The sequence below is a fragment of the Nyctereutes procyonoides genome, unplaced genomic scaffold (assembly GCF_905146905.1).
Source record: "Nyctereutes procyonoides isolate TBG_1078 unplaced genomic scaffold, NYPRO_anot_genome, whole genome shotgun sequence".
In the NCBI taxonomy this organism is placed as follows: domain Eukaryota; kingdom Metazoa; phylum Chordata; class Mammalia; order Carnivora; family Canidae; genus Nyctereutes; species Nyctereutes procyonoides.
This window is the reverse complement of record NW_026575082.1, coordinates 37,946,666-37,970,533: the sequence shown is the minus strand read 5'-3', so window position 1 is coordinate 37,970,533 and position 23,868 is coordinate 37,946,666. Positions and strand designations below refer to the sequence as shown.

At 34.4% G+C, this 23,868-nt stretch overlaps 1 protein-coding gene across 1 annotated transcript in view; it reads left to right on the top strand.

Moving 5' to 3' along the window:
* Positions 1–23,868, top strand: part of LOC129514605 (histamine N-methyltransferase) — a 51,280-nt gene that overhangs the window by 14,318 nt on the left and 13,094 nt on the right. The window contains exons 3-5 of the mRNA XM_055333344.1: positions 18,320–18,427; positions 19,460–19,590; positions 21,968–22,061. Of these exons, the coding sequence (XP_055189319.1) occupies positions 18,320–18,427; positions 19,460–19,590; positions 21,968–22,061 (333 nt within the window). The remainder of the gene's footprint in view (positions 1–18,319; positions 18,428–19,459; positions 19,591–21,967; positions 22,062–23,868) is intronic.

Sequence of the window (23,868 nt, the reverse complement as noted above, 5' to 3'; positions counted from 1 at the left end):
AGGTCTACATATTCCTGGCATGAAAGAGCAGTGATTTATAATAGGACCCCATTTAGTCAGTTTGGGTGCTCACATACAAACTGGGACTTGCTTATCTGATAACCTGTTATTGCCTAACAGCAAGCACTGTGAAGAAGAACAATATATTACTATACAATGAGGAACTCCCTATCTTTGCCTTATGGTTTCTCCACATGTTCTATAATCTATAGCATGCCTGAGAGTTTTTGCATTATCCTGTGACTTCAGTATCCTTTCCAGTCAGTCACCGAACTCCAATCTATGGCAAATTAGGCCATTGGCCCTATCTAGTACTTTCACTTAGCTCCCATAATATATTTTACAAAGTTCTACTTCCTTCTTAGCTTATGGACCTCTTTGGTTTCACCTTGTAAATGGTCTCCTCCTGGTTGTCCACACCTGCAGATCATTATCTGCACATCTTTGGTGCAAATATTTCCTCCATTCATAATAGTGCTACCTACCACTTCTCCCCATTACAACAACAACAAAACAACAACAACAACAAAATCAAAAGCAAACAAACTAAAAACTTCTCTAAATGAAATTGCTGCTTTTATCACTTAGTGTTCATGTTCTTTGTCAGCTTATTTGAATTTCTTCTCAGAAACATGAGCAGGGGGTTGGTTACCAATGCACCCTTTATGTTTTCTGCTTCTTTTCTGTAGAGGTTGGTGTTTGTGTGGAGAGAGATTCCACCATTTAAAAAAGAATATAAGACTTTTGAAAAAGGTGTCTGACAATTCAGTTCACAAACTGAACAATTATTAGGGCTCTGGGCAGTTCAAAAAGGAAACTCATGGCAAACTTTTTAATGTGATCTTTAATCTAACACATCAATAAAATACAATTGATAAACAGCACTGCTATCCATATATTATATATTTAATGTTAGGAAAATGTATGAAATAAATATGTGACCCCAAAAATGAAGGAGAGGACATCAATGAAAAACATCATGTAGCTTTTATACAGCTCAGACTGGTAAGTGTGAAGTTGTGTCGTGTTGCATGAGTTTGTGCTTCAATGAAACACGAAACAACTGGAATTGTTTTATTCAAGGTCTTGAAGTACTATATTTATTTTAGCAGTTGCTTTCAGATAATGAGAACAATTGCATTGTCTTCTAAGTCTCATAGAATATGCTTTTTGGTTCATCCTCAGTACTGATACTTCCTAAAATTAAACCACCCAATGGGGTTTCATTATTACTTGATGTTTAATGAATATTGTCTTTATGCTACCTGGTACATAAATAAAAAGAAATCCGTGGGATCTCTGGGTGGCTCAGCAGTTTGGTGCCTGCCTTTGGCCCATGGCATGATCCTGGAGTCCCGGGATTGAGTCCTGCGTCGGGCTCCCTGCATGGAGCCTGCTTCTCCCTCCTCCTGTGTCTCTGCCTCTCTCTCTCTCTCTCTCTCTCTCTCTCTCTCTCTCTCTCTGTTTCTATCATAAATAAATAAATAAATAAATAAATAAATAAATAAATAAATAAATAAATCTTAAAAGAAACAAATCCATATTCTTTTTGGTAAAGGAGAATGGTAGTAATTTACAGTGCACGCATTTATGCCCAGAAAAATGTTCCAGGAGGCAGTAATGGGTAATGTGCTCTCCTTGCTCCGGGCTCTGCTTAAAGAAATCTGCTATACTGTTCAGTTCATATGTTCAAATGCCAGAAAGTTTTATAAGGATTAGACAAGATAACTCAAATAATCTTATTTTATCCAGCTTTCTATGTCTATTTTTATTAACCTTTTGTGTACTGACTCAATTGCCATAACATATATAATAGTATATAGGTTTACAGATAATTTTTAAAAATGTATTGATTTATTTCAGGGGGAAGGGATAGAAGGAGAGGGAGAGAAAATTCCCAGGTAGACTCTCTGCTAAGCACAGAGCCTAATGCAGGGCTCAATTCCAGGACCCTGAGATCATGAGTTGAGGTGAAATCAAGAGTCAGACACATAATCAGTTGAGCCACCCAGGAACCCTCATAGATAATTCCTAATCAACTGAAGCAACTCACATATGAAATACAGGTAATATGAACCCTCTCATGACATCTTTTTGGTAATAATTTTGCTCACATATAGTGAGAACAATTAGGTGGTTTTCTTGTTCTGCAACATATAGACATCAGTGTTCCTACTAAGATTAGAAAACAGAAAAGAGTTTAGAAACCATCAACATCTCATTTTACAGAAAAGAAGCCTGAGAACCACCAAGGCAGAACAAAAGCCAGTCCTCTTGACTTTAGTCCAGTTCAACAGATTGTATGAAGCAAATATAAAAGTTAATAAGTGACTTGGAAAAGGAGATATTAAATACTAAGTAATAACCGGCTATTTGAAAATCTAATCTTTTAGATTATTCATTCTGTCTCTGTTCATAATGACATGCTAAGGTGACACAGAAGTTTAATTTTCTAAACTAATTGGATAGAAGTGAAGCAAATATAATTAGGGCAGGAACTGAAAGAGCCAGTGTGTCAAATTTAAAAGCCAGGAGGTGGTAGGAAGCAAAGGTTAATGTTTTTCAGTGGTCCAGAGTAAGCTAACAGTTTATATCAGCAAATTGGGAATGACTGGGAAAATTCAGAGAATTAGGGGACATATATATGTTCCCCTAATTAGGGGACATGTATATATACATATCAACATGAAATATCTGATGATAGAAATAAGCACATTCAATATTTTTTTCTGGACCAAAAAAGGAAATATATATAAGTGCTTATTCCTATCATCAGATATTTCATGTTGATCTAACTACAGAATATTTACCCTTAAAGAACCAATGGTTGTAAGAGAGAAAGATTTTTTGAGTCAATATTACAACTCACTGATCAAACTTGTCCAGAAATGAAAGCACACATCTTGAGAGATAAGGCTCTAGGAGTCAGCATAGACTAGAAAAATACTTTTCAGATATGCTATGGAAAGGACTTAGACATTTTTTTTTGTATGTTGGGGCCAATAAAGGTGCTCTTACTCCAGAAAATCTATGGCCTCATGATTAACCTTCTAGAAAGAGGTAGCCATTTCTCCAGAGTGGTATGACTAACACCATGTTTGCCTATACTAAGGAAGTGGAATTCAAATGGGACTTCTAGATATGTATGTAAATTTTAGTCTGTATTCTAATTGCTTATAACTTGAAATGAGTTAATACTATTTTACTCATGTACAGCATACTAGCAGTTACTCTATTATTAGAGGTATATGGACTCTACAGATTCATGTGTGGCATGCTAGCAGCTACTCTATTATTAGAGACTGATTCACTAATTTATAGAATTCAGGACTGTCTACTTTGGGTAATCATAGTTTGGGGTCTCAGAAAGTTTTGTTAAAGGCATTCATAATGATATTAAAATACATATAATTTTAACAAAATAGTTTACTCCATTGTATTTAAAACTTTCAAGTGAAGTGGAAGTATTATTAACAACAAATATATTACCAATTTGAGAGAAACAAGCATAATGCTACAACATTGAAATCATTGTCATTAAAACCAGAGTAAACAAGACTGTTTTGGCTAATTCAATAAGGATTTAAACAGGAAAACAGGATAATGAGCAGAGTGAAGAAGAAACTACCATTATTTGTAGATTAAATGACTGTATACACAGAAAAGCAAATAAACTCAGTTGCACAGCCTTAGAATTCATAAGAATGCAGTAATGGCTTGATATAGGTAAAACAGATAAAAAGCAATATGACATATGCACATTTTTTTGTTAACATATGAGTTTTTCATTCACAGTTTTGAGTATCTGCAAGGTATTTGGAAACCTTAGCATGTGGTTATCTGCAATTTTGCTGAAGGAAAAATTTGTATCTTGTCAGTTCTTATGACAGTTTTGGGACAAACTCTTAATTAGTGAATAAGGTTCCACTTAACATTTACTATTAAATAAAACTTTGTGATTTAATATGCATCCTCATGCAACCTTGGTGTAAGGGGTCTGTTGTCATCTTCATTTTACAGATGATGAACCTATTTGTTTGGTTATTAATTATATTTAATACAAAAATAAGCAACCTATTTGAAGAAAAGTTCAAATTTTTACTGAGAACAATTTGAGAAGATTTAAAAAGCCAATATATAATACTAATGAAATAACAGTGATACGGAAGCTTTCATGTACAAAAGATAAAGGCATGAAATGAAATGAAATGTTCCTGTAAGTAATGTATCAGAAAAAGTTCTGATATTCATCTAATACACAAAGGTCTGTTCATACTGGCTCTAAAAATACTGATATACTTAATAAATAAATATGTCAATAAAAATACTGACATACTTAGCCACTCCCCTGTTGTCCCACGACAGCCCCAGCTTCTGCTTCAGCCCCTCCTCATGGACCCCTGGACATCCCTGCTCCCACCCCTGTACCTCTGCTCCCCATCTGCAAGTGCTTCAGCTATTAGACTGGTCTTGCCCAATGAGGAGGCCTCTAAAAATGTACTATAGTTCTTCAGCCTACATCTTTTCTCAGCATCTGGCACCCTTATCCTTAAACTTTGTCTTTTGTTTTGTTTTGTTTTATTTTCAATACCACCGAAGATCAAGGGGCTCATTCTAACATTAGTTCTGGTTCTTGGAATTAATCTGAAAACAACATTTTTGCTCAAAAAGTCATGGTTTGTTGTCAGGTTCTTCATGATAGGAAAAAAATAACTATATACCAACTGACTATATATAAAATATGTTTTTATATATAAATACATATTCATATAAATTTCCACATATAAATGTATACAATTATATAAATTTACATTACATTTACATTATATTATCAAAGATAATAATTAAAACAATTATTCCATTTTAGAGAATTGCCACCATAAATAACACATTTAAGTGAATTTTGATATATTCGTGGTTTAACCCTCAAGTAAGCAAATCAAAATAATTCATACACAAGATTATTTCACCTGGATAGATTACAGGAAATTATTTGTTTGAAAGTAAAAAAGGACAAGTTTAGAAGGAAATAAGCCAAAATGTTAACTTTGGTTTTCTCTGGTAGTACTGTTAATTTCATTTTGTACATTATATATTTGTCTATTTCTCAGGTTTCCTACAGTTTTTATTTTATAACTAGGGACAGGAAAAGTAAACCTAGTGAAAACTATAATCTTATAGTTGATGAGAGATGATAGTAAAGAGTAGACTCACTGACTTCTCACAGCAACTTTAGCTATGTGGCTGATGCCCATAGCACTGTTCCCACATATATGTTTTTGGGACAATTTTCCTTTGGCCATTTTTGAGTCACTGGCAACAGCATTATACCTGTACAAATATTTTAAGAGCCATGCCATCTGTGTTATAACTTAGCAGAGCTTTTTTTCAGAGCACACAGATTCTCTCACGGCTGATCCAAGTACATGTTAGCCATAATGATGAGGGTGAGGGTGGTCAAAAGGATGTTGGTTTTTCACTGTGTTTTCCTTGGGATACTTATTGTTTAATGCTTTTTATTCCATGAGGACAGTAGGTCTTCAGACTCTATTCATGCGAAGGTTTAAATAACTGATAGTTTTCCTCAATAGCATTTGTGTTTTAACAGTTATTAATATTGCAGGCTCAGATGAGAGCCTGTGAAGGTTATTTAAGAGACAGAATAGGCATGAGAGAGCATGTTGCCAATGTTGATAAAATCACACCATCTACATGATTATTTTGGACAACCTTTGCCATTTTAAGGAGTTTCATCCTATAAATCCTGTCCTTGGGTATAAGGAAGGAAAGGTAGGAAAAAGCACTTCATTAAGGGTAACTTAATATAACTTTTAAACATTACAATATTGTATGGATAGAATTTACTTCCTTCTATGTATATGCTGAAGTAGAAATCAAGTATCTATATGTTAAAAATCTATAAATTAAAAGTTAAGGCAAAATTCTGTATTTTATGTGAATCATCTATCAAATATATCTACATTTCAGTGTTTAGCACTTTTTGGAACATTTTCTCTAAGTTTATATTTCATACAACATTTTGGTAGCACGGTTTTTCTTAGGACTCCTGCAGTTGCAAAGTATTCAGGCAGTTTTGTTCCTGGGCAAATAGCCAGAAGACACATGAAAGCAAATGGCAATGTGCTTTTGACTCAGAATTTATAATTCCTTTCCTGAGACCCTATAGCTCTGTTAATATTCCACTCTCATATTTCTATACTGACAGAATTGCCTCAATACTGAGCCACCCAGAGAGAGAGAGAGAGAGAGAGAGAGAGAGAGAGAGAGAGATATTGAGATGAGATGATCTTGTCAGGAATCTTCTATCTTTCCCCCTGCAGCTCAACATCAGATTATTCTTACTTTGGTTGCAAACCCATAGCTGAAATTATTTTTCATCACTAAGCGCAGAGCTTTCTGGGCAATTTTTCTCTTTACAAACAATTTTTTGTGTTCCTTATGTTCTAGTAGAGAGAGCAAGGAAGATAATAATCTTAATGCAACATGTAATAGAATAAAATTTTTCCTGCTGATAATATAAAGAATTCACATATATTTTGATATGAGAAATGAAGCAAGAATAGGTGGATATCAAATGGCAAGAGATATCTCTAGTCTTTAATCTTCCATTTTCTTGACCTACAGGTTTTCTTATTTTGGGAAGCCCCAGGGTTCTTAAGCTGGGATTTGTGTTTTATTTGATGGAAGCTAAATCATAAGAACAACCCAGACAATACAAATACATGATGAGCACTCTTCTCAGTTTTCATCTTATTATGGGACTGCCCATTTAGAAGGGCAAAACTTCATTCCCTCATTCCCAGTCTCCTTAAACTTTCTCTTAAATGTCACTTTTTCCGTGAAGCCTACTTGACCATCCAATTGAAAATCACAAACTCCCCTTTATGGCTTCACCTTGCTCCTTTTGCCTGGGTTTTGTCTGTGAGACTTATCACCATCTGTAACACTTGAATGTTTTAGTCTGTGTTATTCATTGCTATATCTCCAGTGACTAGAACATAGCATTTAGTAGGTGCCCAGAAATATTCATTGAATTAATGTATAATAGCTTCAATTTATTGAACAATTATTATATAATTATGAATTGAAGTACCAGATCTCCACATAGTGCCGCTGACCTTTACAATAGGATAGACCACATTATCCTTAATTTATAGACATGCACTTTAAAGGGCAGAGATATTAATAAATTTGTATAATTCTGGCAAATACTAAATTTGAGCTCAGTTTTATCTATCCATAACCTCTAAATTTTCCTTTTCATGTTTTTTTTCCATTTTTAATCAGCTGACCTTGAATTTTAAGCAAGAATGCAACATTTCTCTGATATCTCATTAAATATACCACTGAAGTTCGGGGAATAGAGAAAAGTTGTCTAGAGAATGAAATCCTCTCTTTCCTTGTTTTTGAACTTTTTGTTAAGTTCCATTCCCAGGGATTTCAAATACATAATCCCTCAAATATAGGCATGATGCATTTAAAATATGGCTCCTATGAAATCAAGATATTACAACCACAAAATTATCTGGCTGAAAAGTTAAATAAAGATTCAACATAACCCCCCAAAAAAGACATGGAGAATCATTTTATAGTTGTGGCTGATTTGAGGGATGAGGTGGTACAAAGGAAGGAGATTTGCAATGAGGGGGATTTTTAAAAATTAGTTTTAATTTTACTTTCTAAATCAAGATCAGCATATTTTGTGTGACAAAAAATAACAAGAAGAAGAAAGAGAGAGGGGGGCAGAAAATATATGCAAAGAAATAATAGCTGAAAATATCCCTAATCTGGGAAAGGAAACATATTCGGATCCAAGAACACAGAGAACTCCCACCAAAATCAACAAAGGCAGATCCATACCAAGATCTGTTGTAATTAAATTGGCAAAATATAGTGATAAGGAGATAATTTTTAAAGCAGCAAGACAAAAAAATCCAATAACATTTAAGGGAAAACCCATAGAGCTAGCAGGAGATTTTTCAGTAGAAACTTTCCAAGCTAGAAGGGAGTGGCATAAGTCACAGTGCTGAATGGTATGCAGCCAAGAATACCTATCCAGAAAGGCTATCATTCAGAATACAAGGAGAGATAAAGATGTTCCCAGACAAACAAACACTAAAGGAGTTCATGACTACTAAACCAGCTCTGCAATGTTTTAAAAGGGAATTTTGAATAGAAAGAGGAGACCAAAGATGACAGTATAAAGGTAGGAAACACAAAAGCAGTAAAAAAAAAAGAGCATTTCTGTAAAAAAATCAGACAAAGAACTCAAAGTAAAAAAAAAATGCAAAATATGGCAACATATACCTAAAACATGAGGAGGAGTAAAGAATGGGTTCAAACTTAAATGACCATCAACTTAATATATCCACACTACTATATCAACACTACTATATGCTGAAGAAGGTTATATACAAACTTAATGGTAACCATATATTCAAAATCTCTAATAAATATGTAAAGAACAAAGAGAAAGAAATCCAAATATATCACTAAAGAAAATCAGCACACCACAAAAGAGAGAAAAACAAGAAAGGATCAGAGGAAATAGAAACAATGACAAAACAAATAAAATGACAATAGTTACATACCTATCTACATTACATTATTTTGAATGTAAATGGACTGAGTGCTCCAATCAAAAGATGTCGGATGACAAAATGGATAAAAAAAAACCAAGACTCATCTATATGCTCCCTACAAGAAACTCATTTTAGATGTAGAGACACCTGCAGATTGAAAATGAGGGGATTTGTAATACAAATGGAAGTCAAAAGAAAGTTGGAGTAACAATACTTATATTGAATAAAATAGACTTTAGAACAAAGACTCTATCAAGAGACAAAGACAGTATATAATAATAAAAGGGATAATCCAACAAGAAGATATAGCAATTATAACTACTTACGCACCTGTATACATAAAACAGTTAATAATAAATATAAAAGAACTAATCAATAATAAGACAATAATAGTAGAAGACTTTAATACCACACTTACATCAGGGGATACGATACATACTGTAAACAGAAGATCAACAAGGAAAGGATGGCTTTGAATGACATACTGAAACAGATGGATTTAACAGATATAATCAGGATGTTCCATCCTAAAACAGCATAATACATATTCTTTTCCAGTGCACATGGAGTATTCTCCAGAATAGATCACATATTAGGCTACAAGATAAGCTTCAAAAAATTCAAGAAAATCAAAGTCGTTTCTATTCACCTTTTCTGACCACAACTCTATGAAATTAGAAGTCAACCACAGGAAAAATTTAAAAAGACCACAAATATATGGAGGTTAAATACACACTACTAAATGATGAATTGGTTAACCAGGAAATCAAAGAAGAAATGAAAATCACATAGAAACAAATGAAAATGAAAGCATATCAGTCCAAAGCCTGCAGCAAAAGCTGTTCTTAGAGGGAAGTTTATGACAATACAGGCTGACCCAAAGAAGCAAGAAAAATCTCAAACAACCTAACGTTATGCCAAAAAGATCAAGAAAAAGAACAAACAAAACCTAAAACCAGCAGAATGAAGGAAATACTAAAGATCAGACAGAAGTAAATGATATAGAAGCTAAAAACACAATAGAACAGATCAATAAAACCAGGACCTGATTCTTTGAAAAAACTCAATAAAATTAATAATCCCCTAGCCAAACTTAATAAAAGGGAGAAATGACTCAAATGGATAAAATCATAAATGACAAAAGAGAAATAACAATCAACACCCAGAAATACAATTATATGAGAATAATATCAAAAAACTATATGCTAACAAATTGTACAACCTACAAGAAATGCATAAATTCCTAAAAACGCTAAACTACCAAAACCTCCCAAAAGAATAGAAAACTCAAATAGACCAAAAAGTAGCAAAAGAATGCAATCAGTAATAAATAAATCTTCCAATAAACAAATGTCCAGGACAGATGGTTTCACAGGTGAAGTCTACCAAACATTTAAAGAAGAGTTAATACCTATTCTTCTCAAACTATTAAAAAAAATAAAAAGGAAAGGAAAAATTCCAAATTCGTTCTATGAGGCCAGCATTATACTGATACCAAAATGAGAGAAAGACACCACTTAGGGATGCCTGGGTAACTCAGCAGTTTAGCACCTGCCTTCGGCCAGGGCATGATCCTGGACTCCCGGGATTGAGTCCCACATCAGGCTCCCTGCATGGAGCCTGCTTCTCCCTCTGTCTGTGTCTCTGCCTCTCTCTCTCTCTCTCACTCACTCTCTGTCTCTCATGAATAAATAAATCTTTAAAAAGAAAGAAAGAAAGAAAGAAAGAAAGAAAGAAAGAAAGAAAGAAAGAAAGAAAAGAAACCACGAAAAGGAAGAACTATATACCACGATCCCTGATGAATATAGATGCAAGAATCCTCAACAAAATGCTAGCAAACAGAATCCAACAATAGATTTAAAAAAATCATTCACCACTATCAAGTGTGATTTATTCCTGGGGTACAAGAGTGGTTCAGTATTTGCAGATCAATCAATGTGATATATCACATCAATAAAAGATAAACCATATGATCATCACTTCAATAGATAGCAAAAAAAGCATCTGACAAAGTATAACATCCATCTATGATAAAAAACCCTCCACAAAGTAGGTTTAGAGGGAATACATCTCAACATAATAAAAAAGGTCATGCATGAAAAACCCACAGCTAATATCATCCTCAATGAGGAAAAACAAATAACTTTTCCCCTAAGGTCAGGTATAAGACAAGGATGTCCATTCTCACCATGTTTATTCCACAGAGTAATGGAAGTCCCAGCCATAGCAATCAGACAACAGAGAGAAATGAAAGGCATCTAAATCAGTAAGGAAGAAGTAAACCTTTCACAATTTGTAAATGACATGATACTCTCTATATAAAACTCTAAAGACTCCACTGAAAAACTACTAGAACTGATAAATGAATTCAGTAAAGTTACAGGATACAGAAATCAATATACAGAAATTTGTTGCATTTCTATATGCTAATAATGAAGCAGCAAAAAGAGAAATTAAGAGAACAATCCCATTTCCAATTTTACCAAATATAATAATATATCTAGGAATAAACCAAACCAAAGAGGTAAAAGGCCTGTGCTCTGAAAACTATAAAATACTGATGAAAGAAAATTGAAGGCAACACAAAGAAATGGAATACATTCCATGCTCATGGGTTGGAAGAACGAATATTGTTAAAATGTCCATAGTACCCAAAGCAATCTACACATTTAATGCAATACCTTTTAAAATACCAACATTATTTTTCAAACTAGAAAAGACAATTCTGAAATTTGGATGGAATCACAAAAGACCCCAAATAGCCAAAGCAAGCTTTAAAAAGCAAAGTAAAGTTGAAGGCATCACAATTATAGACTTCAATTTATATTACAAGGCACAGTGATCAAAACAGTATGGTACTGGTACAAAACAGACTCATAGACCAGTGGAATAGAATAGAGAGCCCAAAAATAAACCTACACGTACATGGCTAATTAATCTACAACAAAGGAGGCAAGAATATGCAATGGGGAAAAGACAGTCTCTCAACTAAATGGTGGTAGACAAACTGGACAACTGAATTCAAAATGGATTAAAAGCCTAAATGTGACATCTGAAATCCTAAAATTCCTAGACCAACACATTGACAATAATCTCTTTGACACTGGCCTTAGGAACATTTTTCTGGATCTATGTCCTTAGGCAAGGGAAACAAAAGTAAAAATAACCAAAACAAAAAACTTCTGCACAGTGAAAGAAACAATCAACAAAACAAAAAGGCAACCTACTGAATGGGACAAGATATTTACAAACCCTATATCTGAGGAGTAGTTAATATCCAAAATATAAAAAGAACTCCTAACTCAACACCAAAAAACCCCAAATAATCCAATTAAAAATGAGGATCTGAATGAGATATCACCTCACACTTGTCAGAATGGCCAGTATCAAAAAAACAAGAAATAACAAGTGTGGGCAAGGATGTAGAGAAAAAGGAACTTCCATGCACTGTTAGTGGAAATGTATACTGGTGTAGCCATTGTGGGAAACAGTATAGAAGTTCCTCAAAAAATTAAAAATAGAAATACCATAAGGTCCAGTAATTACACTTCTGGGTATTTATCCAAAGAAAACAAAAATACTAACTTGAAAAAATATATGCATCTCTGTTTTCATTGCAGCATTATTTATAGTAGTGAAGATCTGGATGCAACCTGTCAATTGATGAGTGAATAAGGAAGATGTGGTGCACATGCGTGTGCACACACACAGGAATATTACTCAACAATAAAAGAGAATGAAATATTGCCATTTCAATGAGGTGGATGGACTTAGAGTGTATTATGCCAAGTGAAATAAGTCCGTCAGAGAAAGACAAATACTGTATGATTTCACTTATAAGTAGAATCTAAAAAAATAAATCAGCAGAAACAGACCCCTATAGAGAACAAATTGGTGGTTGCCAGAGAGGAGGTGAATAGATGAAGGTGAGTGGGAGGTACAGGATTCCAATTCTGGAATGAAAAAGTCACAGGAATGAAAGATTTAAAAAAGAGCATGTGTGTGAAAAATAACCTATAATTCCAATACCCAAGATAACCAATGATTGTAAATTGGTGCATATCTTTCTAGACACTATAAATAGAAATGAAATACTCTACAACAGTTTGACACATTTGGATTTTCCCAACTTTGCTCAAGTTTCACACATTAACCAACTGAGATAATTAGTTACATCATAAAATGCACAAACCCCAAAAGAAGGATAGTATATTGAAATAGAGCTGTTTAATCATTATAATTTTTCCATTTGTCACAGGAAACTGCAGATTTTGTTCCAAAACTTTAAGGGGAAACACATATTAAGGCTCTAGTTAACCCAAAAAACTATTGGCAATTATGTAGCTGAAGGCTTAGGATGTTAAATATAAGTACTCTACAGTTGTCAGAATTATGATCAAGCAATGACTAATGAGAGATCATATGTAAAAGAAGATTGACTTTGAGATAAACAAATATTGCCTTCTCCTTAAATGCTATTTTCTTGGATCTCAAAGGTAGAATTCCCAGGAGGCTTTGCAACATACAATAAACGTCCTGGTTTCCACATTCCTTTTGTTTACCCCCTGAGAATTTGCTGAGAATTTCTGAATTATTTGATTGATTCATTTCAAGTTTACTTTCTCCCATTCCTTTGGCACATTAGTTTGGTTTATGTGCTCTCTAAAAGCATTTATAGGATGCTTAATGTCTGATACTGGAACGCATTCATAATGTTACGGCTCCTACACAGGAGGATTCAGTTGAAAAAGAACAAATGGCCTCCTTCCTTTTTCTTTTGTTTTCTTTTTTCTTTTTTTCTTTTTTCTTTCTTTCTTTCTTTCGTTCCTTCTTCCTTCCTTCCTTCCTTCCTTCCTTTTTCTTTTCTTTTCTTTTCTTTCTTTTTTTTTTTTTTTTGAATTTCTTTACTGCTGGATCAGGTATTACATGGTGTAATAACCCCTCACATGTTTTTCAGTGATTGATGATCAAACTGCTCAGTTGTTTAATCTAGCATTTTAGAGTCCTTGATACTTTTTAACAAATTCATTGGAATCAAGCCTTTGCTAGTGAATAAAAGAAGTGAAGTAAAGCAATAATTTAGGTCAGGGAACACAAGGCTTTATCTGTGTTGCCAACTCCAGTCAATTGATGGGTAGTTTCTGTCTGAAGGATTTTGATGTTACTTCCAAGCTCTGTGGGAAACATTACTACCAAGGTAATGTGTGGTTCATGATGTGTGGGAGTTAGGTGATGTAAGGAAGTGAGGGGAGAGGATTCCTGGCAGAGGACAAAATGCATGGAAGAGCATGGTATATGTGGAGGGCAGGGGAGAGAAAGAAGGGTAAAACTGCAATAAATTCAAGATTCCTGAAGCCAAAAGTTTCAAAATATGAAGCTGTGAGAGATGAAAATATGAAGCATGCAGGGTTGTCTATGCTCAGTTTAGGAGCTTGGATTTTTATCTAGTTGATTAGTCAGAAGGTTTTAAGCAGGGAAGTGATGGGCTTGCTTGGCTTAGAGTTTTGAATGATTGTAGTCATGATGGTTTTGGGGGACACAAAGTTCAGATAGAATTTGTAGGGTATTTTCAGGGTTTTTTGCAGTATTCCAAGATATAGATAATATGGGCCTGAACAAGGATTGCTAATAGGAATGGGAAAAAAGTAAAGAAAAATTTAGCAGGAAATTTTACACATGGCTAGAAAAGGAGGAAGAAGCAAGAAGCAAAGCTTGGGAGACTGGATAGGCAGTGAACAGTATAGATGATGTATTAAAAATATATTTATAACTAAATTCTAAGTGTTTAGGCTATACTATAGGACATAATATTACAGAACATCGAACTACCTCTTCATTACTCCCTTTTAGTAGAGGAAGACATTCGTATAAATCATTTTTTAAATGCATGTCTCCTATTTATGAGGGATACTAGAAAGCAAACTATATAGGGTATGAAACCAAGGAATGTATTATATTTTGGGTGATTTCTACATCTCTCTCTCTCTCTCTCTCTCTCTCTCTCTCTCTCTCATCTATCACAATAAGAAATAATATAGTCCATCATAAATAAAAAATATAGCACAGAAAAAAAATATAGCACAGAGAATAAGTGTCTCAAGTACATGGTGGCATTATTGTCAAACCCAGAATACTTTTAAGAGTTGGAGTTGTAGGGGCAACTAGATGGATCAGTGAGTTGAGCATTGGACTGATTTTGGCTCAGGTCATGATCTCAGGGTCCTGGGACCAAGCCCCATGTTGAGCTCTGGACTCAGCGGGGAGTCTGCTTTAGGATTCTCTCTCCCTCTCCCTCTGCCTCTCCTCCTACTCTCTTACTCTAAGATAAATCAATATACATATTTTTTAAATTAGTGAGAGTTGTAGGGAGTGAGTAAAGAATTAAAATTATTAAAATTTAAAAAATTAAATAAATATTTATTAAACAGGTTTTTATTACATTGATCAAATTATAAAATATTTTAAAAACTATTTGCAAAAATAAAATTCTAATAATAATATTTGGTTAAAAATTTAAAAAAAACTTAGGATAAGAATAAAACCAGACGGGACACCAGAACAACAAGCATAAAATAGAACTATCCCTAGCAAACAGGAAGCATGGTTACTCAATTTATGAAGTCAGAAGTGGATTCTACATGTGAATTCCTGGTGAAATAGTTTCATTATCTTCTTTTTTTTTCGTTCATTTCTGCTAGATTTGCAGCAGAGAATGCACAGATGGTTTATGCCACAAATGCACTCATACTCTAGAGGTTGTTAGGTAAATCTGTGGTTTCCACATCTCAGCTGCTATTCTAATATTGTACCCTCCATCATTGCCCTAAAAAGAGTGACTGGCTGGCTCTGAGTGTAGTAGAATATTCTGCTCGTTGGGAAAGTAACAATATAGGAATATACCCAGGGGCTGTGCTGGATACATTTGACATTTGGGAAGATACAAAATGTTGGGGATCTTTTTCCCCCAGGGGGAAAATTACTGCAACTTTCTGAATTTCAGAATGTTGGATCTGGGACCCTCAGATTTGATGAATATTTTTGTTTATAATATAGGACTAGGTTAGGTTGCCTGGGTGACTCAGGGGGTTAAGTGTCTGACTCTTGGTTTTAGCTTAGGTCATGATCTCAGGGTGATGAGTTCCAGCTTCACACTGGGCTCTGAGCTGGACATGAAGCCTACTTAAGATTCACTCCTTCTCTCTCTTCCTGTCTCTCCCCTCCCTGCTCATGCATCATGCACTCTATAAATAAGTTAAATAAGATATATATATATATATATATCATATATATATATATATATGATATATATATATATATAAAAGCAAGCAAGCAAGCTAGGTTGAAAGAGGCAAGAATAGAATTATTGACCTCTGGTCCTTATGGGCAATCTGGAATCTATTTCTCATTAGTCCACAGCTTTTCTTATCAGCCTTTGGCCTAGTAATTATTATTTTTTATCTTTCAAAAATAGTTACTGCAGAGAAGGAAAAAATACTCCTTATGCCCTTTTAGTATTCGGTTTCTAGAAGAACAAACACTTTAGAGTCAGAAAAATGTGCTTTAAACTTTAGGCATATTAATATCTCCTGAGTGTCAAATTACTCGAATCACCTTATCCAGTTAGAAAAATATTGTAGAGTTTGTGATAACATTGTGGTCAGGATTAAGTGAGACAATCTAAGTAAAGTGCCTAGCACAGTGTTTGACAAACAGTAGATGACCAATAAGTGGCAGCTATAATTATTACAGAAGGTATAAAAGGTTTCCTGTTGGTGAGGCCAGATTATTGTCACATAATCTCTTTTATCCTCCATTTCAGCCTCCTTCCCACTCCTTCCTCTCCCTACCCTTACCAGCTCTACTCCAGTACTTGGGACTCTCATGATGCTGTTTGCCCTTTTTTCTAGTTTAACATCTTTTGTTTCCGAGTTATCTTCCTTATTTCCTTTCTTCCAGACCTTCTAGTCTTATGACTTATACTTTGGTTGCCTGCCATATCTAACCTTGTAGAGGCTCTGTTAATGTCATTTATGCCAAAACGTTAAAAACTAACATCATTTTCATAGGCTAGTTTTGCCAGCACATACATCTATTTTAGTAAAGATCAACATCATAACCTTAGAGAATAAAAATGTGGAACTTACATTGGAGGCATCAGCAATAGACACAGAGGAGATATTTTCAAAGAGAGGCACTCAGTCATAACAACAACAAAAACTAATGAACAGCTTCCATTTAATGGGTGTCTATTTTACACTGAGTTTTATTTTTTTTTACACTGAGTTTTATATGCATTGCTTCACCGAACCCTCACAATTAATAAATTAAGTACAATCATTATTGCTATTTTTCTGATGAGGGAAATATAGTGTGGAGAGGAAAAGTGAATTGTTGAAAGTTATATACACCTATTAAGTGGGAAAGACAGGTTTGGAATGCAAGTCCATCAAGCTTATTACCATCTCTCTCATGCAATCACTTACAGGCCAAATTTTCATCAGGGTAGGTATCTCCATGCTCTTCCTATCATTACTTGCTAGAGCCTAGTGCATGCAATTAATAGTTGGTGCATGAATTAATGAATAAATATCTATTCTGTCACAACCCCCTCTCCATTTTACCTCGTTGGAATCAACTTTTGCTTGGAGACCTTACCTTATCAAATATTCCAAAATTCTGAACTGCCAGTAGTTCATGTATACCATTGTTTCCTGACTTTGTCTCTATCTTGCTGTCTTATCTATAGACCTTGCAATTCCTCATTTTCCCAAAAGTCTCTGAGCTAAGTTCTACTTACCTCAAGAATTCAGGAGTGATCTCCCTCCATAAGGCTTTCCATTTCTCTCACTTCTTCTCCTATCCTCTTCCTCACTGTCTCCGTTCCTCTTCCCACCATGGCCCAACCCAACAGGGTTCTTTCCATGCCTGTGTCTCCCACTAGATCATGATGTATTTGTTTTGTTTTTTTTTTTAAGACAATATATTCTGTCTTTATTTTTTTAAATTTTTTTTTATTTTTATTTTATGATAGTCACAGAGAGAGAGAGAGAGAGAGAGGCAGAGACATAGGCAGAGGGAGAAGCAGGCTCCATGCACCAGGAGCCCGACGTGGGATTCGATCCCAGGTCTCCAGGATCGCACCCTGGGCCAAAGGCAGGCGCCAAACCTCTGCGCCACCCAGGGATCCCAATCATGATGTATTTGAAGGTCGATGTCTGGCATATTTTTTTATCTTTTATTTTGTACCTAACATATTTTCTTTATATGCTTCTGGCCTAGCCTAGTTTATCAATTTGAAGGTACTTTTTGTCATATTTTAACATCTATGAATTCAGGATACATCTTCAGCTGATGGAATCTTAAAATTATAATTGACAGTGTTTTCTCTGACCTAGTGATATAAAAAGAAGAGTTGATTGAGTCCTATAACCAATGGCATCTTAGATTTAACATAATACAGTAATAGATAATAAATAAAAGTTATATAAATGAAGAAAGGAATAGCAACACAGCCCTGCTCAATTCATATTATTATTCCTACTTATATAATCTAGCTGTTCTGCATCATAGACAATGTGACAGGGCAACAGTTGAGCATTATTCTTTATCTATGTTGGGTTTTCCTAGTACAAGTAAGACATAATACACTACCTCAAATTATTCTTAATCATTTCTTTCTGGGTTTACAATATATGTTCCATATGCTTGTCTTCTAGGTGAAATTGATCTTCAAATTCTTTCCAAACTGCAGACTCAATATCCAGGAATTCATATCAACAATGAAGTTGTTGAGCCAAGCGCTGAGCAAATTGCCAAGTATAAAGGTACCTGTAAGCCATGGTGCTCTATGTCAAATCCTATCCTGAAAGGCTTATCAACCCAAATTTGTTCCCTTAGTCATTAACAACACAGTTACTGTGGTATGTTCTTTGTAGCTTATTGGGAGAAGAACATATTTAATTTGTTTTCTTGGCAGACATGACTAACACCTCAGAAATACAAACAGTGAATAATTAGATTTCTTTTTTTACTGACTCCTTCTATTCCCTGGTTATCAACTATTATTTTTGATGTTTATTCTTAGAGACAGTCATTAATTCATTCAGAAATATTTAAACAGAATCCTTGCTCTTAAAGAGTGTGTTTAATGGATTGTAGCAGAAGTCATTAAACTTCTCTGAAAAAACACACACAGTAAATACTTTAGACATAGAAGGCCTCACAATCTCTGTCACAATTAATCAGCTCTATTATTATAGCACCAAGGCAGCCATAGATGATACTGATAAACTGAGTGTTCATATGTTCCAATAAAACTTTATTAATAAACACCAAAGTTTGAATTTTATATCATTTTCACATATCATGAAATACTATTAATTTGATTTTTTTCAATCATTTTAAAGTGTAACAACATGAGACATGAAAGACAGGCATAAAGTCAGGAAGTATAATAGTGTGTTTTTAGTTTGTAGTCTTTTTAGAAATAAGGTGGTGAGCAAGATATAGTCCATGGGCCATGGTCGGCTGACTCCTGGGTTACAGAATCATATCAACTTGTTTTCCAGTGATAAAATTCACCAGTTGATTCCCCATTAATATTGAGATAATGCAACCTATGTCTGATCAGCATTCTCATAATTATTTCTTATTGATTCTTTCTTTTACCTCTAATTTCATTTAATACTAGAAAAAATCAGGGTGAACTCTCTGGTCTTACAGAGCTACATAAAAAAGAAAAATGTGCTTTATATCTGTTATGTATATAACATTGATTGCATTAAAATTCGAAATGGAAATGGATTCTGCATTTGCAATTAAAATTGATGGTGTGCCATCTCTTTTCTGTATTTTAGAGCTTGTAGCCAAGACATCAAACCTCGAGAACATAAAGTTTGCTTGGCATAAGGAGACATCATCTGAATATCAAAATAGAATCAGAGAGAAAAAAGAATTTCAGAAGTGGGACTTTATTCATATGATTCAGGTAAGAAATATTTATTGTTATATATTCTCAGAAAGGAGGTTTTTTTTAGAAGTATGTATGAAGAATGTCTAATATTCTACCTTTAGGAAGAAAACTGAAAATCTGATTTCTGATTTTACAAGTGAGCATTATCTACAGAAACTGAGGATAAATATGTTGATAGTACTGGGATAGTCTCTGTAAAATTAAAAAAGCCAGTTCTTTATACTCAAACACCTTTAGAGTTATTGATATTTTTTTCAATATTGGCTTAATCAATTTTTGTAGGATTGGAAGTTCATAGATTTGAGGACAGTTGAGTGTGACATATCCTAGCTAGCACAGCGCTCCAGTAGCTCTAATGGTATGGATGTACCAATGTCCTGGAGTTTCTCTGAATCCTCTTGCTTTTCCCTTCTGTTGATGACCTGGCTAGTGTGCATGTGACAGAAGGTCAGGTTATATAATTTCTTAGGTCAATAAAATTTTACTTATGTCAGTCAGTCACTCAGTAGGAATTTATTTCCGTGATCCAGCACTGATAGTGTATTTCTTAGAAAGGCAGTGACTATTCATTAGGTGTTATAGGGATGGTTATCTGAGAATCACTGATATTTCTGGATAGCATATGGGTGTATAGACCTTGGGTACTGGCTACAATTAGAAAATATGCATATTTTAGAAATATCAATATTAACAGTAAGAAACTTCTATAGTCCATAAGCACATTCCAAAGGAATAAACTTATAAGAAATCAAAGGAAGAAATGACTCTAACATTAGAATATCCAAGTGATCCTATATCTCTGCTCTACTAGTGACAGAATAATTTACTTATAAAGGAGTACTTAAATTGTCCAGCAAGCCTACAGTGTTTCTTTGTTAGACTTGCTCTCCTCTCTCCTCAGGTAACTATTTCATACCTCTCTCTCTCTCCTTACACCTCCTGTAACCCCTCCCCCACCACTCATTTCCAACTGGTACCCTGACTTTATACTGTATGGCAAAGAGGAATCATCAGATAGAAAGTCATCTTTCACCCTCCAAATTTATAAGCACAGCTGTATCTGTAACCACCATCTCTTTTGTCTTATTACAGAAGCCTCCTTTTATCAAAAACCAATCCCTCCACTTGTGCTCTAGATCCCATTCTTTTTCTCCCTTCTTTCTTAGAGCAATTCTGTTTCCTCTGCTTTATTAGTCTATTCCTCTTTCTTCCTCCCTGTCTATTCTGCATTTTTCCCATATTATGTCTTTGTCTCTTCATTGTTCTTTATAGTCTTAATATTCTCATGACATTCTTTCAATTTAATGTTCACAGTCAACCTCAGAGAATCTGTGTCTATCAGATCAAATTTCAGAGCATCTGTTATGGCCCACCTCCTCTTTTTTAGCCAGATCACATAATAGATTATTAGCCATCTTATGGATTATGTATCTGGGTATCTATCCCTGTCATGAACAGCAGGGAGTGACATGATACTAAATATGGCCCTGAAGCAGCATAGGCCATATGCAGGTCCATTTTATTTCATTCATTCATGTGAGAGGAGCATAATTTAAGTTGTATTTGCTTTATGCAACAAATTGTATCATGGGCATCTACCTAGAATATTGAATTCTTGCCCAAGAGAGATGGAGATAAGATATAAGAAGTAAGTATCTGTGAGGGTAGATTCCAGGAATGCAAGCCTTTTGGGAAAAATTTCTACTGGCAATGTATACTTCTTAGCTCTACCTGCATTGAGTGGAAAGGCCTCCCCCTGAATTCAGAGATGTTCCAGAGTTATTAAAAAGGGGTAGTTTAGAAAAAAAAAAACAACAAAGGGGTGGGTTGACCCCTAGAACCTTGTGACCAAGCATGTAACCTCATGCTTTATTCAGTCCATTTTCCTAGAGAATCTGTCAGCATCAAAGCCTGACATATTTTCTGTGATTTAAAGAAAGCATCTGTGAGCATATGGTAAAGCTAGTGCAAAGGGCTTAATTTTAAAGCAACGTTCCATGAAATGGGGTCTGTTTTTACGGTGCCAGTACTATCTTCTTCCAGAAGAACTATAATTCACAAAATATAGAGTAAGCATACAATCAATACCCCAATGTGGACTGGAGACTAAGTATCTCCAGCTATAAATGTCTCTGTTATTGAAGCCAGAAAGAGTAAATTTAAAACTATTTGGCTGTAATTGAGCATATACCATAGTTTTCCCTTTTCCCAGATATTTTATCACATTATTATTTTCTTTCTCTATATAACATCTTTAATTTTTAAATTCTAAAAATGTTTTGTTGAGTAAAAATCTCAATTTGAAAATCAAACTTTCTAATAAGTATCTAGCCCAATTAACAAAGACATTGACATAGAAAAGTGTCTAATTTTTCTTTTTCTTCATTTCTAGATGCTGTATTATGTAAAAGATATCCCAGCTACCCTGAAATTCTTCCATAGTCTCCTAGCTACCAATGCTAAGATGCTCATTATTCTTGTGTCAGGTAAATTATTTACATTCACTCTGAATTTTAAAACAGTAATAGTGCATATGTGCTCAGAATCATGTGTTTGAAGGCAGCTGCTATATTTTGTCTTCATTATGAAATTCTTGACTTGGCTTCTGATCGTAGTCAATTAATTAACACAGTATTAGGAAAGTCCTTCACAGTGGCTATCAATTTAGGGAGTCTAGTGGAATTAAATGTCTATATACTCCTTTCTCTTGGGAAATTTCATCTTTGTTGTCTATATATAAATCCTTTTCTCAATAACACAGAACAAATACCGCTAATAGGATTTTTTTTAATGAGACCAAAAATAGTAAATATTTCTATTTACCTCCATTTTGTTTCTGGAATGTCTCTTTCCTTTCTCTGATGTTTATTAATACATAAATAAAGGTATAAATATTTGAGAAGCTTTCATGTTTGATTAATTTGTATTTCGAGAGCCATTATCAATATTGTTCATATAGATTTTCTCAAATAATTACCAAAAATTATTATTTTGTTTTGTTTTATGTTACTCTCTTTTTTCCAAAGACAGCATTTGATGTCATGTTGCTTCCAGTATATAATAAGTACCACTTACAGAATGTAAGCAAACATGTTAATCAATGAAACACTGGCATTGTTGAGTTCATTAATTCATCACTTCTTTCATTCAGCAATCTTCATGGATTGTTTACATAGTGCTAGGCAGATTAATTCTAGATATACAACAGCTCTATTTTCCTAAGCTTATAGCACACTCCATACTCAAAACTATAAATCACAAAATTCATCAACTCTTAAGTATGAGGAATGACTTCAAGGATGGCAAACAAGGTTGTTGCCTGTAATCCAAGGTTTGGACTCATGCAGGAGTTTTGCACATGAGAGCTCCTGTATACAACATTTCCCCCAAGGAACATTTTGATACACTATTTTTATCTCTGGTTAATTAAAAATACTCATTTATGTGGGAAAATTCTGTCTTCCCATTTAGAAGGACTTATGCAAACTAGACGCTTGCTACTAACCTCTATCTAAATTAAAACACTTAGGTGAAGTCATTGTACTACATTTGGGAATACAAAGGGAAACTTGGTTGTCACCAGTGAGGACACTCTATTCTTGATAATCTGTATCAATAATAAAGAAAAACTGTTACAGATAGAAATAAGTCATCCAGAAGTCATGTGTGTTTGATTTTAGGATATGTTTCATATCCATAGAAGATCCACTCTATATTTGGTCTATCCTTTTTTTTTTTTAAGATTTTATTTATTTATCCATGAGACACACACACACAGAGAGAGAGAGAGAGAGAGGCAGAGACATAGGCGGAGGGAGAACCAGGCTCCATGCCTGGAGCCTGATGTGGGACTCGATCCCAAGACCTGGGGATCACAACCTGAGCCAAAGGCAGATGCTCAACCACTGAGCCACTCAGGTGCCCCTGTTTGGTCTATTCTTAAATATTTTCAGAAGTTAAGTATTTCAGAGTCAGAAAGCAGTTTTCTATGAGTATATTTCTACCAATAGGAAAAAGTCAGCCCAAGGTTAAGAAAGTGGTATAAGTAGTTATAAACAACTGATAATCGACTAAGTGCCCTTATGAGTACAGTATTCTGTTGGCTATTTCATGAATACATTAATACAATCCGTGGCTCATTGGCATCAAGAAATGTGCAAACCAAAATAGGTGCAGTGAAATATATGATGATACATGCAGCAGGAATGCTGAGGCACTTCTAGCTTTGTGAACTTGGTCTATAAGTCTTAGCTTATTCAAGGGCTATTTCTAGATAATCATACCTACATTTCA